Source organism: Dendronephthya gigantea, unplaced genomic scaffold (genome assembly GCF_004324835.1).
Source record: "Dendronephthya gigantea isolate DGI-Jeju-01 unplaced genomic scaffold, DenGig_1.0 000030F, whole genome shotgun sequence".
Classification (NCBI taxonomy): domain Eukaryota; kingdom Metazoa; phylum Cnidaria; class Anthozoa; order Malacalcyonacea; family Nephtheidae; genus Dendronephthya; species Dendronephthya gigantea.
The window spans coordinates 90,387-105,656 of NW_021163040.1; the positions used below are offsets into that span (position 1 = coordinate 90,387).

The 15,270-nt window shown below is 35.9% G+C and overlaps 2 protein-coding genes across 2 annotated transcripts; one reads left to right on the forward strand and one right to left on the reverse strand.

The window, feature by feature from the left end:
• Window positions 1-4,657: 4,657 nt before the first annotated feature.
• LOC114524203 (cell division cycle protein 20 homolog) lies at window positions 4,658-12,688 on the reverse strand. Its single transcript, XM_028545338.1, has 7 exons — window positions 12,136-12,688; window positions 7,826-7,957; window positions 7,369-7,565; window positions 6,982-7,076; window positions 6,537-6,771; window positions 6,295-6,420; window positions 4,658-5,059 (listed from the first exon to the last, which is right to left on the reverse strand). Exons 1-7 carry the CDS (start codon window positions 12,566-12,568, stop codon window positions 4,763-4,765), a joined length of 1,515 nt encoding a protein of 504 aa, XP_028401139.1. The 5' UTR covers window positions 12,569-12,688; the 3' UTR covers window positions 4,658-4,762.
• A 408-nt stretch (window positions 12,689-13,096) lies between these two features.
• Window positions 13,097-15,228, forward strand: LOC114524188 (probable phospholipid hydroperoxide glutathione peroxidase). Its single transcript, XM_028545315.1, has 2 exons — window positions 13,097-13,286; window positions 14,679-15,228. Exons 1-2 carry the CDS (start codon window positions 13,134-13,136, stop codon window positions 15,105-15,107), a joined length of 582 nt encoding a protein of 193 aa, XP_028401116.1. The 5' UTR covers window positions 13,097-13,133; the 3' UTR covers window positions 15,108-15,228.
• The last annotated feature ends 42 nt before the right edge of the window (window positions 15,229-15,270 follow it).

Sequence of the window (15,270 nt, forward strand, 5' to 3'; positions counted from 1 at the left end):
AAGTTCCCTCACCTAATGATCATTGGTTATCTGCTTGGGGACAAAGTTGAAATGTTTTGACTAGTTTTCATTTGTCATTAAACGCATTATTAACGCTGCATGTACGCGCGGGGCTGATTTGTTATGAATTTGAAAATTTTCTTGAATGGGCTTGTACTTATAGAAATTAAATGAAACTATAATAAATTCAACGACTCAGTGTAATTTTATAGAGTTCAAATTTCGTTCGCAAGCTATTTTATATCTTTTGCAAAGGACACACACCCTTCCATCCAGAAAATGTTCGGTCTAGTTTGTACGTCGCATTTTGATTGCGTCGAATACAATAAAATTGAAACAATAGATTATATTAAGATGACAAACTTCATTATCTTCTTACATAATAGTCTTTTCCAAAACAATTCTAACATAATAAATAAGTTATCAAATGAAAGAATTCTTCAGGACGTTGCACCACGGTCCGCCGATGAGTAATGCGTATAACTTGGGCACTAAGTTGCTCAATAGATTTCACTGATTATTGCCCGTATTTAAAAAAATTTACTCATGCACACCCATACTCCATGACTGGGACACGGAACTCATTTTATTAATGATCAATGCGAAAATCATTTTAATCAACGGAACGACTTGAGGTAAAACACTGAAAATCAAGGTTTTATTTATTGTTGTCCTCCCATAAGTTATTATAAGTGCATGGTGTGGGCACAGCCTGTAGTTAGGATGTGGAGTCCTGGATGGACAGTAATGTCCTTTTGGACAAACGAATGGCACGAAGTCTGTCACGTTCCGATTGTTACGACATCATTCAATGAGGTCGACTTTGAGTGTAAATTTTTTGACGACGGGATCATGTATAAAAAGATAACAAAAGGTAGTGTTTGTAGATATCATTAGCAGATCAAAGAAACATTTCCCGCGATGTTTTGTCCTAGCACGATCCTATCGCCCGTGGAGCCATCCATAACATATACCTAGAAATAGCCATAACAAGCATATATCCGTTTTCATATTTATGAAAACGGAATCAAAACAACATTCTTAAACACAAGTATATGGCGTTACAGTGATAACAACAATGACGAATAAGGTCATGGTGGAAGAAAAGAGTAGCAGCAACCTGGTATCTAAGATTAATACTTTTCCCTGTACTGGGACTGCGCCTTGCAGGGAAAGATAACGGAATCGGGGTTTTGCATGACTAAATTCTAAAGTTCAAGGGTCCACTAGTGAAAGATTTTTTCTTTTACATTGAAAAGTACAAATATCTCTTCTTTCAATATTACAGTAATTGACTCTGAGTGAAAAGAGATGTATAAATGTGCAGTAATCATACTAACGAGCATCAGACACATGCACCCAAAACACAAAATGGCGGAATTTTTTATAAATGGGATAACTAAACAAATTTTATCGTTACAGCAGTGGAATTGGTTTCATTTCAGATTGACCTAGAACAATTAAAATTGGTGCAATAATAATAGTTTCGTGCAACGCAGTAAAATTCAATATATCTGGCGAAGTTTAAACGCATTGAAGTTGTTAGGAAAAATATGGCCCACATCGGAGCTTGCATGGGTAGAAGTAATGAAATGCTGATTTGTAAAGACAGAATAAAGGTATTGAGCATGCGAATATTTCTTGAAAATATCTCGCTTTGGAGTGGTTCTTAACGATAAGATAGTTACTAGGTTCTGATGTAATATGCAGTGGTCAATTGATCGTAATAGATTTTGGAGATACGATTTGGTTTTCAGGGACTCCGGAGCAGGGGGCAGTTGACCCCTTGCCTTTTACGGGATTACATTCATGTATATAGCTTTAGAAGTGCAACCAACAAACATCAAAAACTCAAAGACACTGATATCATCTTAAAAAGAGAAAATAGGAAGAAAAAAGTTCAAACGTTTTGCAATCATTCTCTAGTATGCGTGGTTACAGAAGTGCCTTTTCACGAAATCCCCTAGGCCTTGCATTATTCCGGCGTTGCCAAGGTGGTTTTATGTACCGTGATAACATGTATATTATTCTCAGTAAGGCTGGTCAGGATTTCCACTAGCAGAGAAATGGTTCGCTAGCGAACCATTGAAAACGAGAGGAGAGTCAAACTGAATCAATTCAAAAGTGTAGATATGTAGATATTTCGCAAACGAGCTTTCTATGCAACTGGAAATCCTAAAGGCGATTCTCCATACGTCAGTTTTGCTCGCGCGGGCAAAGCGCGCTTTGTTTTTCAGGTTGCATGAGTAGATTATCAAAGGCTGCTTCGAATGTAATCGAAAACAGCCTTATTTCCCGAGCGCCTTGAAATTTAAGTTCAAGGAGTTCAAGGGCCATATTCTGATCAGTGCGACAAATTCTGATCAGTATATTCTATAAACGAAGCCTGAAGAAGCTTGGCGAGTGGGATGAAAGATAATTGCAAATTATCGCCATGTGGTATGCGCGGCATTCCAAACGCAGGACTCTACAGTCTACGCTTGGCCTTAGGTCATTACAGTTTTTATTATACACAAACGAAGTGACAGATTTATCATAGGAAAGATAAAGGTGTACCTTATCTTTATGTCGATGATACTAAAATTTACCGTCAAAACTGCGGCTAATTTCCTGTAACTTTAAAGTATCAGAAAATAATTTATACAATAGATAAATTTCTATTTAATGGTCTGGGTGGGTCAACAGAGGGCAGAACCTTTAATTAAACCAGTTAAATTGCAAATAGTTTGTAGTGACACATGTTATCTGTGATTAAAATGTTAATGAAAATGGCTCTTGTCATAAGACGCTGATGTGCTCATTTCAAAAGATCTAGAGCAATCAAATTCCAAAAAGATTCTATGTCTCTGAAATGGTAACAACGGATAATGGCATTATAAACCGAAAGCTGCACTAGCTGCAATCAGTTCACCAAATCGAGCAATTTCTGCTGCAATAGATAGTCCCACAGAAATAATTGCATTCTAAAATTAGGTTTCCACAGGTTAAATTCTTGCAGCCTTGGCCACTCGTTGGCTGGACATTCGTATCGCCACTAAAATTTTAGGTTCGCGTACCTTTATGCTTGTAGAATAAATTATACGACTATGTCTTATAATGCCAGGCTTTTTCTATCAAAACAAACACTACAAAAGTCGGGCACGGCTCAGATTTCTCTTGATGTGCGCGCGCCTGTGCCCATGCATTACACACCATTGAACTATTAATAGAATAAAATAATCTATTTTAGCTCAATGTTTCAAACATTACAAAATTTTTAAACGCATTTTACTAATAAACAAAAAACTCTTATCAAACCGCAAACCCTTATCTAATTTATAATTACCATGATGAAATATCCAAAAATCACATACAAATATTATTTACAATTTCTCCTCATAGGCAAAGGTATTTTTAAGAATTCGTCACGATCGTATACTCAATTCAAGGTAGAAGGGCATCTCAGAAAAAAGTATTTTAATAAAGTACGTTACGTACACGACAGTCTGCTAATCGCAAACAAAAAAAATTATATATAGAAATGCTATTAGAAAACTTAAATTACACGTCAGTCGTTGAAAGCACTCGTACGAATGCAATTACAACATTCAATATTAATCAATCATTCACATTCTATCATACAAATTATAGTTTATTGGCAGGAAAAAAGTTATCGAACTAGGAAAAATTGTTGCGAAACATTTATGATTCGCAGTGTTTCCACAAATGTTTCCCTGTTTGCCAACTCGTGAAACATTGTTGTGGAAGCAAAATTTGTTTCCTAATGTTTCCTATCAAATTCAGAAGCATTTTATGTTTCCCAATTGCGATTTTTGTTGCGGAAACAACATTGTTTCCTGTTCGCCCGTATGTTTCCAGTGCAAGAGTGCTTTTTACCAGATATGAGCAGGCGTCAAAGGAATTAATAAACACAAAAATGGCTGAAATTACGAATGTTAGTTGTTGTAAACGAACAAGGCAATAAAAAAATTTAAAGCGCGCGAGTGTGGAGAGATACCGAAACAGAGAAGCTGATAAGTTGATATGAAGCAAGAAACTGTGTGTGGGATGTCGGTAATAGATGTCGGTGGTAAGTGTACCAAAAAAAGGTAAAAAACACGCTCGTCACGCAAGTACTTCAATTGTACAACAGTTTCAAACATATCACAATCTCACAAAGTATATTTGTTATTTGGAAATAAAGCGAGTATACCCTAAATGCTGCGCATTAAAGCGACATGAGTTTGGTTACTGAATGTTGGTGGTCTGTGAGACAATAGTTACATATAGTAATAGGGTAAGTTATAGTGCATATCAGAGGTACTTCTTTTAATATTTTTTAATAATTGCAAATAGTAAAATAACGGCTCCTGAAAAAAAACATTTACGCTGAAGGGTAACCGTTATTAAATAATACTAATGGTACAAATCTGCATGGTGGCCTAGTGGTTAAAGCTGCGACCTACCGAGTTGTAAGCGTAGGTTAAAATCCTGCAAAGTAAAGATTTCATTTTTCCTACTGAAATTACTTATTTAATTTAAAATTCTTTGAAAAGGTTGGGTAAAATAAAAAAAACAGCTGTTGACGTTCCTCGCCAGCTGGTGAGCCTTGAATCTCGATAATTTATCATTGGATTTGTTTTATAAATTTAATAAAAACATAAACTATCGTAAATATTCGACATAGCCCATACAGACTAAGAAATATCACATGTTAATATATTTACAATACCATAACTAAATTTTATATATATATATGAACCTATATAAATGTATGACAAAGTTACCTAATACCCTGCCTTATAATGGACTTCGAGCCTTTTGCGACGGTGCCTTTTGACTTCTTTGACGTAGCATCAATTGCAAAACATTTCCACAATCGCAGAGTTTCATCAGCGGACGCAGAAATGACCGTTTGACCATCGGGACTGAGGACCATATGCAAAACACGACACGAGTGACCAGTTAATTCTGTAACTTTTGACATGCTAGGATATTTCCAGATCGTCAGTTGATTTTGAGCGTATCCATGACTTGACACGAGCTCCTTGTAGTTGTTTGACCAGATAATGGAACAAACCTAGCAACGAAGGAACGAAAAAATGTATAAATGTAAGTCGTATAATTAATCATATTAATTAATTATATAAATTAATAGTAATTAAAAATATTCAAATAAGACTTCACAGCTAAAACGCCCTATTATCAGAGCCCGGTCAGGTAATCTACACCATGAGTAGTTAATAACAATCGGTAAGGAACTATATATACATACTTTTCCGTCGAATACGAGTACGAGATTCGTTATTTTCGCGCCAGACTCGGTACTGTGCTTACGCTATCTCATGAATATCCTGGTCGTTGTTCTTTCGACTACGATTGTTACACGTTTTCACTGCTATAAAACCTGGCTTAGCAGTGTCCCATTTTTTCAACTTCATGACATTATTTGTTTGAAAAACCACATATATAGAGCACAGCTTCACACATTACTCCCGGCAGCATGCTCAACAATTATTAGCGATCAGGCATATCGCCAAAATCATAGTTATGCCTAAATATACCTGGCGCCAATTAACAGGCTTGGAATTGTGTCCAGATATCCAGTCAACGACCACTTCAAAATTCTTGACGCAAATTTTGATAATGTGCGTTGTTTTTTTATGACACTCGGGTCTTCCCACAAGCAACGTACAGGAAGGTGAAAGACACGTTAGGATTAAGTTGTTGTGTTTTAAATTAATACTCTTATTTTCGAAGCACGTCTGTCTAGTATACTTATAATCTTGCGGTTGAAAACCCGCACAAGTGCATGCCATAAATACGAAACAATCGGAACGATTTAAACCACTTGAGGCAGGTAGCTATATGACCAGTCTGGAAAAATGTAGTTATCAAAGGTTCAAGCGGCTATTCGTCCGATAGGATAGGTCCAGCAGCTTAGTCGTGCCTTGGTTTTTTAAACTTGTTTTGACTAATATATATATACATATACAATAACGTCGTCGCTGCCAAGTTTCAAGAATTTGGCTAATGAATTATAACACTCGACAAACAACAGTTTTGACTTTTTTCAGTCCCAATGCACGCGGGCTTTCCAATTGAATATTCAGATTTAGTTATATTTCTTACTATAAAGTAAATATATATGGTGTAGCTATATCACGCCCGGATGAAACTATCATCTGTACGAATAATTAGGAATGCGTGCATGGGCAAACAACATCGGATATAATCGACGAAACGATTTTTCTATGGTTGGGTATTTACAAACATATGCAGACTGTAATGAATTAACTCTTCAGGTGTACTAACCTGTGACTTTGTATCAATGGCATTTAGGCAGGTTCCGGTAGCAGCATTCCAGAATCTGATATGCCGATCAGCTGTTCCACCACCACTGGCAATCACATTCCTTTGAAACGGACACCAATCTAAAGCCTTTTAATAATTAAGTAACAACGTCAAAATAGAATAGGCAGCCGCGTGGGCTACAAGTATACGTGACCAGAATTTGCTAAAAATCCCCGAAAACATGAGCCAATGCATGCACCTACCTTGACGGCAGCTTGGTGATCTGTCAGCGTGAATAACGGCGAATTCATATCGCCACTCGAGCTTACATTAGTGTCCCAGATCAAAAGAAGATTATCGTTTCCACCACTCGCTAAATACTTGCCATCGCGTGACCATTTCAATCCGCACACCTCCTGCGTATGACATGCCAATGTTGCCACGTGATCATCAGCAACTCTGACGTCATGATGGTGGATGGCACCACTACGACTTCCACTAAAAAAATTGAAAAATCTTAAAGATTAAGATTCAACTCGACGAAGCGAAGTCTAAAATTTGTATCTTACATAAAAGTGAGCATTATTGAGCAGGGTGGTTGGAGTTAACACTAAAATTCAAGGGAACTTTTTAAAATTTCTATTTGCCCAAGTCAGTTGAGCAATTTTTATCGGACGCAACATAGCAACGGTGATGACGTGACAGTACCTGGTCAGAATGAAGGAATTCCAAGATAAAGAGCCGACCCTTGCTGCATGACCAGTCATTTTTCGGACACGTTTCTGCTGTTCCACATCCCAAAGCTAAAGAAACAAGTCACTGTTAAAAACAAACTCATGTATCTACATATAACGTACACCCCAAGCGTCTCATTTGCGTCTTCTCATATTTTGATTGTGTCATAATTCTATAGCCTGAGCCTTGGCAAGCTTGACCTAACTTGGTGATTAAAGTTGTATTTCACGCTTTCGTGCAAAAATTATAAAGAGACCGCGTTATAGAGTTTGAAATTATAATTATTTATAATTTGGCGTCAGAAGAGCTTCGACAATATACGTACGTATACGTTTACACCGCGATATAATAGCTTTATACCTGCACAGCGCCATCACTATTTCCAATTCCTAAATATCTCCCTTCTTTTATCCATGAGACAGAACCCACGTAGCACTCCGGTGAGTCCATTTGACAAAGTTGTTGTATACTTCCCGTTCCTGCATCCCATATATAGACAAAGCCACCAAGAGCAACCGCTAAATGATTGTTACAACTCCAGTCCAAGAGATTGAGATCTAATGAAAATATTTAACAACTTGTGACAATGCAACCTTTTTGGGACGACAATCAGATTCGACGTCTTTGACGCCTTTGCGCCCTAGGATAATTGCACAACATCAGCTTAAAACAAATATACTCATGCAGATGCTCATAAATTATATATATATATATATATATATATATATATATATATATATATATATATATATATAAAAATATATATATAAATATATATATATATATATATATATATATATATACTGCAGGAACTTACAATAGTCATCAATAAGGTCAGGAGCATCCAGTATTCTTTCTGGCGCGGGTGATATAAATCTGGAATTCTTCTTTGCTGAAGTCCCTGGGGTCTTGTTTTGACAATACAAAACCCTTAAGTCATTCAAATAGCCTAAAAAAACCGAATGTTTTAAAAATACAATCAAGAAACAACCGAGAGTTTTTTGAATATACATTTAATCTATAATGTACTTAACGCAAATTTCAGATTTCCACAGGTCTATGGAATATTCTTTAAAACATTTTCAACAATTAGTCACAAATTTGACGTAGTGAATTTTACCTTATCGAACACTCTGTTATTACCATTTGAAATCTAAGCACTGACTCCTACTAGAAATATTTTTCAGTTTCCTAATATATTTTTCAGGTAAATGTTTGGGCAAAAGCTTCTTACTATTGACACTGGGCAATAAAAAGAAATTTTGACTATAGCTTTGGCGTGTATTATAGCAGAAAATTTGAGGATGCACGCAGGCAAGTGGAGATACCACTGGTTGTACATTTTGTAATTTAAACGAATCTTTAATAACTGAAGAATAAAAATAGAATTTAAAAAGAAAGAATTTGCAATAAAAATTGAATTTAAAAGGCAAAATTTGGTCTTAGAAGAAGTTTAAATATTAATAAAGTCATGTGTACAAAATTCTTCTCAACCAATCATAGAGCTTCATTTTACCGGAAATGCAGCTTGCGATATAATAAGATATTATATTACTTAAAAACAGTTATTAACAAAATCCACGCGTGCGGTAATATACTACCTTAATTAAAAATATATACATACATTTTTTTTGGGAGCTTAAAAAATCAATATAGTTCAATTATCAAACGGATATAATAAACACGATCGAAAGACGTGGGGCACATCTCAAAACCAAAATTAAAGTCTCTTCCATTTGATCTTGCGAAAGAATTCTTCGTAAAATGAGCGCCCAAAACCTATCTTGGCGCGACTGCGTTTTTCTTAGTACAAAAATGTATCGCCCAGTTGGACTTTCATCGAAAGCGCTTTACATCAACTACGTTGTCGCTTGCGCTGTAAATATCATTATTTTTCTAAGCACGATATTGCTTAACGCGACCACAATCTTTGCATATTGGAAGTCCACGCAACTAAAAAGGAAGACTTCATATTTCCTAGTAATGTTGTTATCGATCGTCGACTTAGCGAACGGCCTGTTTGGGCAATCTTGTTTCGTATTAATATCGATAAAGACCCTTATTGGGGATCCTCTTGAATGCGGTGTTTACACAACGGCAATGCTAATGTCATGCAGCTTCGCATCTCTGGCTATCGCGACTTTATATTTATTAAACATCGAGCGATACTTGAACATTGTTCATCCTTTTTTCACACGAAGTAAGGTAACAAAAAGCAAACTTTTGATGGCCGCTTCGATCCTATGGGGTTTGGCAATAGCCATATCAATACCGACACGTTTCTCAAACGTCGTCATAGGGACCACGTTACTTGCCGTCGTTTTGTCATCCGTGTATTTCTACGTTAGGATATTCATCGCGAGTCGCGAGGCATCCTGCGAGTCCCGGACAAGCGGATCACGACAATTACAAGATATAAAGCTCGCAAAGTCATGCGCCATTGTTGTTGGGTGTACGTTCCTATGTACAACACCGTTTGCGGTTGTCAACTTCTTGATGGCACAAAGGCAAAGCTACGTTTTGTTCATCGCGCTTTTCTGGGCCGCCACAATGAGCTTCGCTTCCGCATCCCTAAATTCGATCATATTTTTTTGGCGAAATCCAATGTTGAGAAAAGAAGCAAAAAGGATCATTTCAAGACTTGACGAATAAGATCTCATCATAAACTATGGAATATTTAACGACATGTATGATATCCATCATTATATACTTTGTAAAAGCAGATTGTCAAAATAATTAATTTGAAATTGGTATAGTTTCAAAATCAGATTCATCTCTTTTGATCAATTCTATTTGGTAAAAACGTGATACGATGATGCGACGCGGATTTTCAGTATTCAGAGCAATTCAATTTGGAAAGGAATTTGAGAGCGGCATGGGCACAAGACAAGTCAAAATCTTAGCTATCTTCGCTCGCCGGTAAGTATCAAGAATATCATAATATGACCAGACTTAAGACCAATACATGCTATAGGCGACAAATCGCTTTGTGTGTCCAGTTGGGCGACGATGTTGATTAAAATCATCGTATGCAAGAGCTATACTAATAGGCCGTTGTTGGCACAGGTCGCACAAAATCAAACTGGTTCGATTATGTGCGACGTGTTGCAGCAACAAATTGCATCGGAGCGGCAAACTTTTCGTTCAAATTTCCCTGTTCAGACCATGATATTCGTTGCTAGTTTTTTGAAAAACTTTAAAATATATTGTAAATATCACCTCTGTGATATCACGTCGATTTTGCGGATCACGTCAGATGTTTGGTTTCAGCTTTCTCAGTGGGGATTGAGTCTGACTCGTCCCCAGTCGCTTTGGTGTTACGCAAGTAAACATTAGAGATTTTTCCTTGCCACTGAGCTATAAATATCACTGTTATATCATTAAATATCACTGGGACTGCAGAGGAGTCTGGATGTCACCACTGATCTGATTTTATACTGGATACAGCAACTGTATACACGAATCGATACGCATATTTTTTAGTATTCCTGAATAGTATTATATCGGTTCTTAATCACTATCTCAGTTGTGGGTTGATAGTAGTCTTCTCGCAGACTGAATAAGGGGGCCGGAAATTATAGGGGGAAAATTTCTGAAATGAAGGATTGATGTTACCGAAATAATTTTCGGTCTAGGGATTTTGGTGCTAATTTCTATATTAGCTATTATATAACACGAGTATTTGAAGGTTTGTTGAGCACTATATAGCCTATATGCAGCTAGGGCGTTTAAATAATAACTATATAATAATATAAGTAATAATAATAAATATAAATTTATAAAGCGCAAATTATCATAATAATTTTTAACAAACGTTCGTATTAATTAAATCGTAGAGAATGCTTTTTTGAACTGAAATTTTAATATACAACTACCTTATTGCATTAACACTTTTCATCTTGGTAACTTTACACAGATAGAAATTGATCTTTTGTCTATTCAAATAGACATGTTAGCTGGAAAAAATATCTTGTTCACATGCAGTGGGGAGGCCGGGTTGTTTGAATTATCAAATTTACAAAACATTTAATTCATCTACCAGTTGTGAATCAAACATCTTACCAAGCATGCAAGTCATGCAATTATCCCCATATTAAGGTCTGCATGATCATTGATATGATCATTTCAATCAAATTGCATCTCAAGTCTGGTTTCAGTGATATCACTAGTCAAAAACAATGAATTTCAAAAGAAAAGAATGCAGAACAAAAATATATGTATAAATACGCCCCACCCCGTGATTTAGGTGGTCATGCCGATTTCATAATGACATAAATTTGTCAACATTATTTTAGTCTAAATTATGGTTGAAATGAATACAGGGAGTTAGGTAATATAAATTCTACATAAATACTCAGGTCATGGTCAAAGCTGTGTTTATTAGGCATATTATAAAAGGCATATAAGCTAATTCAGAAATTGCAGGACTTAACCTATACCATTTCACAAATTCAACCCAATTTGGGGAGGGATGTTAATCCTAGCTGCTGCCCTGACCTCTAAGGTCATTAAAGAGTCATTAGAAAATTAAATTTTACTTGAAAAATCAATATTTTTTGCAATATCATTGTGAACAAGTTGCTTGATGAAAGCAAACAGGCTATTGCCAGTAAAAAAGGTTTATACAATTATATACTAAAGTTAAATTCCAAGCTTGCATGACATATATTAACATGTTGACAACTAACCCACCAAAGTAAAATTCAGTGGCGTAGCCAGCAACGATAATTGGGGGGCACATATTCATATATTCATGTTAACAGACTGTAAAGACAATTGATTTGAAAAGAAATTAATCCTGCGTATCACGAATATATGAATATGTGCCCCCCAATTATCGTGCTGGCTACGCCACTGGTAAAATTTAATGCTTGCATGGCCTAAGGCCCCCTTTTTCCTTTATACCCAAACACACTAAACACAGAGCTTTAATCAGCTCTGACACCAGTAGAGTACTGAAAAATATAACAAACAAACTTCATTGTTTATTAAGATTGTTTGTGAAAAGTCATTGGTGGTAAATTATTGATCACACAACATATATAAGCACCCTAAATACTCGTATTTCAACCCTATTAAAATATAAACAAGGTGATCAACATAAGATTTAACAGACAGTAGACTTGCCTTCTCTTGGTACTGGAGCTTTGTTTGAATAGGTGAGGATCTTGGCATTTAGTTCATTGGCACACAAATTTTCGGTCATAGATTTTCTAAACTCTGCCTTTGACGGACTTCCTTCATTTTCCTGCTCGGTTTCCTCTTTGCTCATGACTTTGTAATAGGACGTATCCAAGTTCATTGAACTCCTGTTAGGTATAAAGCGATCGCCCGACGGCGTTTTTGGCGTTCTTTGCTTACCCGGCGTCTTCTTGTTTGGAGATCCAGAAGGAGTTTTATTTGTACTTCGGTTGACAAGTTTATTTGGCGTCGAGGTCTTGGCAGAAAGTGCAATTTCTTCCTCAGCTTTTCGTTGCCATCTTGGTTTTGGTCCATTCTTGATTGCTCCATCTAAGCGAATAATATCATTTATCTCTGTCTCAAAGTTGAAATGCGACATTATCAAGCTTTGTGGTCAATACGTCTTTAATATTTTTCGGTTTGCTAAGTTTTGTAGTCAATAAAAATCGCTTATAATACGAACAAACTTCACAAATCGATGTTTACTTCTCTTTGTATTTCAAATATTCCGCTTCGTCGTTCCACACAAAAGAAATGAAAGAAATAACACTTCTCTAAACGATGATTGGTCGATTCAAAAAATAGAACGATATTATTGGTTGTTGCTATTCAACAACCGTCACACAAAAGTCGCACTATGAAATGCATCACACGTGGAAAATTCTTTGTCTATATTCCCCGGTCGGTAGAAAGACATTACAGTATGTAACTCACTGGTTTTTAACATTACAGAATAAAATAAACTAAAAATAAAATAATCTAAAAATTTGAAAGCTTGAAAATTTTATACCTAAATTTTAGATAACGTTTATGTTCCAAAAAATGCCATAAATTGATAAAAAAATTTTTTAAATATATTACCGGCATTTGCACTCCCGGAACGTTTAACTAACTAAAGAAAGGAGCCTTTGAAGGCTTTGATGGAATCACAAATTTGATAAATCATGACGGTAAACAAAGAGATTGCCTTCGTGTTGTGTTTTATTACTTTGTGCGCTATATTGCAGCCAAGTACAGAAGATGAACCGGCATTTTATAAATTTGTGTTAAAAGATATAAGCGGGAAGGACGTTGATTTCGCGCAATATAAGGGAAAGGTGAATTTATAATTAGAGCCTATTGTTACATTATTAATATAAATATTCAAATTAAATCTTCTCGGATTTTGAAATACTTTAACTTTTATCATTACTAATATTTTTTGGTTTATTATTGAGTCTAGTTGTTGAAATCAATTTTATCATCTCAATAACTGGACAGCTTGATTTGGAGTTGAACTTGTGGGGCAATCTCTGTTATAAAGGAATAGTAATAAAATAGATCATAATGCTTGACTTGCTTCACAGCTTTGTACTGTAAGGATAACTCGTGTAACTAACTTTTCATGTTATGCAATATATTTGGACACAAATTTGGACATAAATAATTTGATTCCACAAGACACTGACACATTTATAAATGTTTCATTTCTTTGACTAAAGCATGGTATATCCAAACTGGGTCAGTGGGCAACACCCCTGTGAACTTGGCGAATGCCTTACAATTTGTGATAAGTTAGTTAATGTCAGCTAGCCAGGGCTGTAGCTAGACCTCCTAATCTGGGGGGGGTATATTCATATATACAGCATACAAGATTAATATATGAATAGACACACCCAATAAAGCTTCTAGCTATGGCCTTGCAGCTAGCAATTGACTGGATATTGCACAAATAATTTAAAAGACTATGGAAATTACTATTGGACAAATTACAAACCAATTAGGATTAGTGCTTATGGGCAAAGTTGTCTGCAAGTCAAAAGGGCATGCAGTGGCGTAGCCAGCCTGACGATTTTGTCCCGCTATGTAAATTTCGAGTTATTATAATTATTCATGTCTTTAGAAATCTATTGTTTTCACAGTCAGTGAACACAAAAATATTAGCATAGCAGGACAAATCAACAGGCTGGCTATGCCACTGAGGGCATGCATTGATGTTGGACATTCATGAAATCTGTATACTACACTTTTCATATTCAGTTTTTGTAGACATTATGGAATCCATATTATTATTTAAGAAGGCAACCCTAGGATGCAAATTTATCATGTGATCATGCAATAGCATTTTACCAGGGAATTACACTAAAACTGGCAACATGAGAAGTTCAATCTTGCATTGTAATGTGCCATGTGCCAATGTAATGTGCCATGTAATCTCCCTCTGAGGTAGTCCGCCCTGATAGTTGATACCTTACAAAGAAGGCATATACTTTTCTCACACCTCACTTTTATTTCTGCCATATGTTGCATATTCTGTTGATTGCTTATATTGCTGTTTACCTTACTTTCAAAGTACCACTCACACTTTTGAATGCAGAAGCTGTAGCATTCTTTCAAGATAAACTTTCAAGATAAAGCAGATACTAAAATAGTCACTTTGGTATATCATGAAAATTTACTAAGCATATTGTATTACAATTATTTCAAGTTTTTTAACTCAATTATTATAGGTCCTACTATTAGTGAATGTTGCAAGTGAATGTGGTTACACTGATGGTCATTACAGAGAACTGGTTCAAATCCAGGACGAGTTTTCATCACATGGCTTCACTGTGCTAGCATTTCCTTGCAACCAGTTTGGCCAGCAGGAACCAAACGACGACAAAGGCATTTTAAAATTCGCCCAAGACAGATACAACGTGAACTTTCCTTTGTTTTCGAAGATTGACGTTGGTGGTGAACACGCTCATCCGTTGTATGTGTACCTGTACCAGGTCACGGCCGACTACCCGAAGTGGAACTTCGGGAAATATTTAGTGGACAGAAATGGAAAAGCCGTTAAGTTTTTCTCACAGAGGATTACAGCGCGAGAAGTTGCTCCCTATATTGAATTGCTGATTAATAATAAGACAATAGATTCTTACCATACCGATTTGTAATAGCTATACATATGCATTGAAACCGTATTTGCAATTTACACCCCATATAAAAATAGGTCAAATTCTGGCCAGAATCCTATAATAATCCTTTTCTGAAGTATACTCTATAGGCAGTATAGTCACTATAGTGCTCAATAAATTTTATCGAACAAGGTAACAAAAT

What these genes read in the sequence shown, in the direction of transcription:
- LOC114524203 (XM_028545338.1), bottom strand. Translation starts at nt 12,568, where the DNA reads ATGTCGCATTTCAACTTTGAGACAGAGATAAATGATATTATTCGCTTA. An exon ending in ATAGTGATGGCGCTGTGCAG is followed by an intron (nt 7,077 to 7,368) that starts GTATAAAGCTAT and finishes TTGTTTCTTTAG; the next exon opens with CTTTGGGATGTGGAACAGCA. An exon ending in ATCACCAAGCTGCCGTCAAG is followed by an intron (nt 6,421 to 6,536) that starts GTAGGTGCATGC and finishes AATTATTAAAAG; the next exon opens with GCTTTAGATTGGTGTCCGTT.
- LOC114524188 (XM_028545315.1), top strand. Translation starts at nt 13,134, where the DNA reads ATGACGGTAAACAAAGAGATTGCCTTCGTGTTGTGTTTTATTACTTTG. An exon ending in TCGCGCAATATAAGGGAAAG is followed by an intron (nt 13,287 to 14,678) that starts GTGAATTTATAA and finishes CAATTATTATAG; the next exon opens with GTCCTACTATTAGTGAATGT.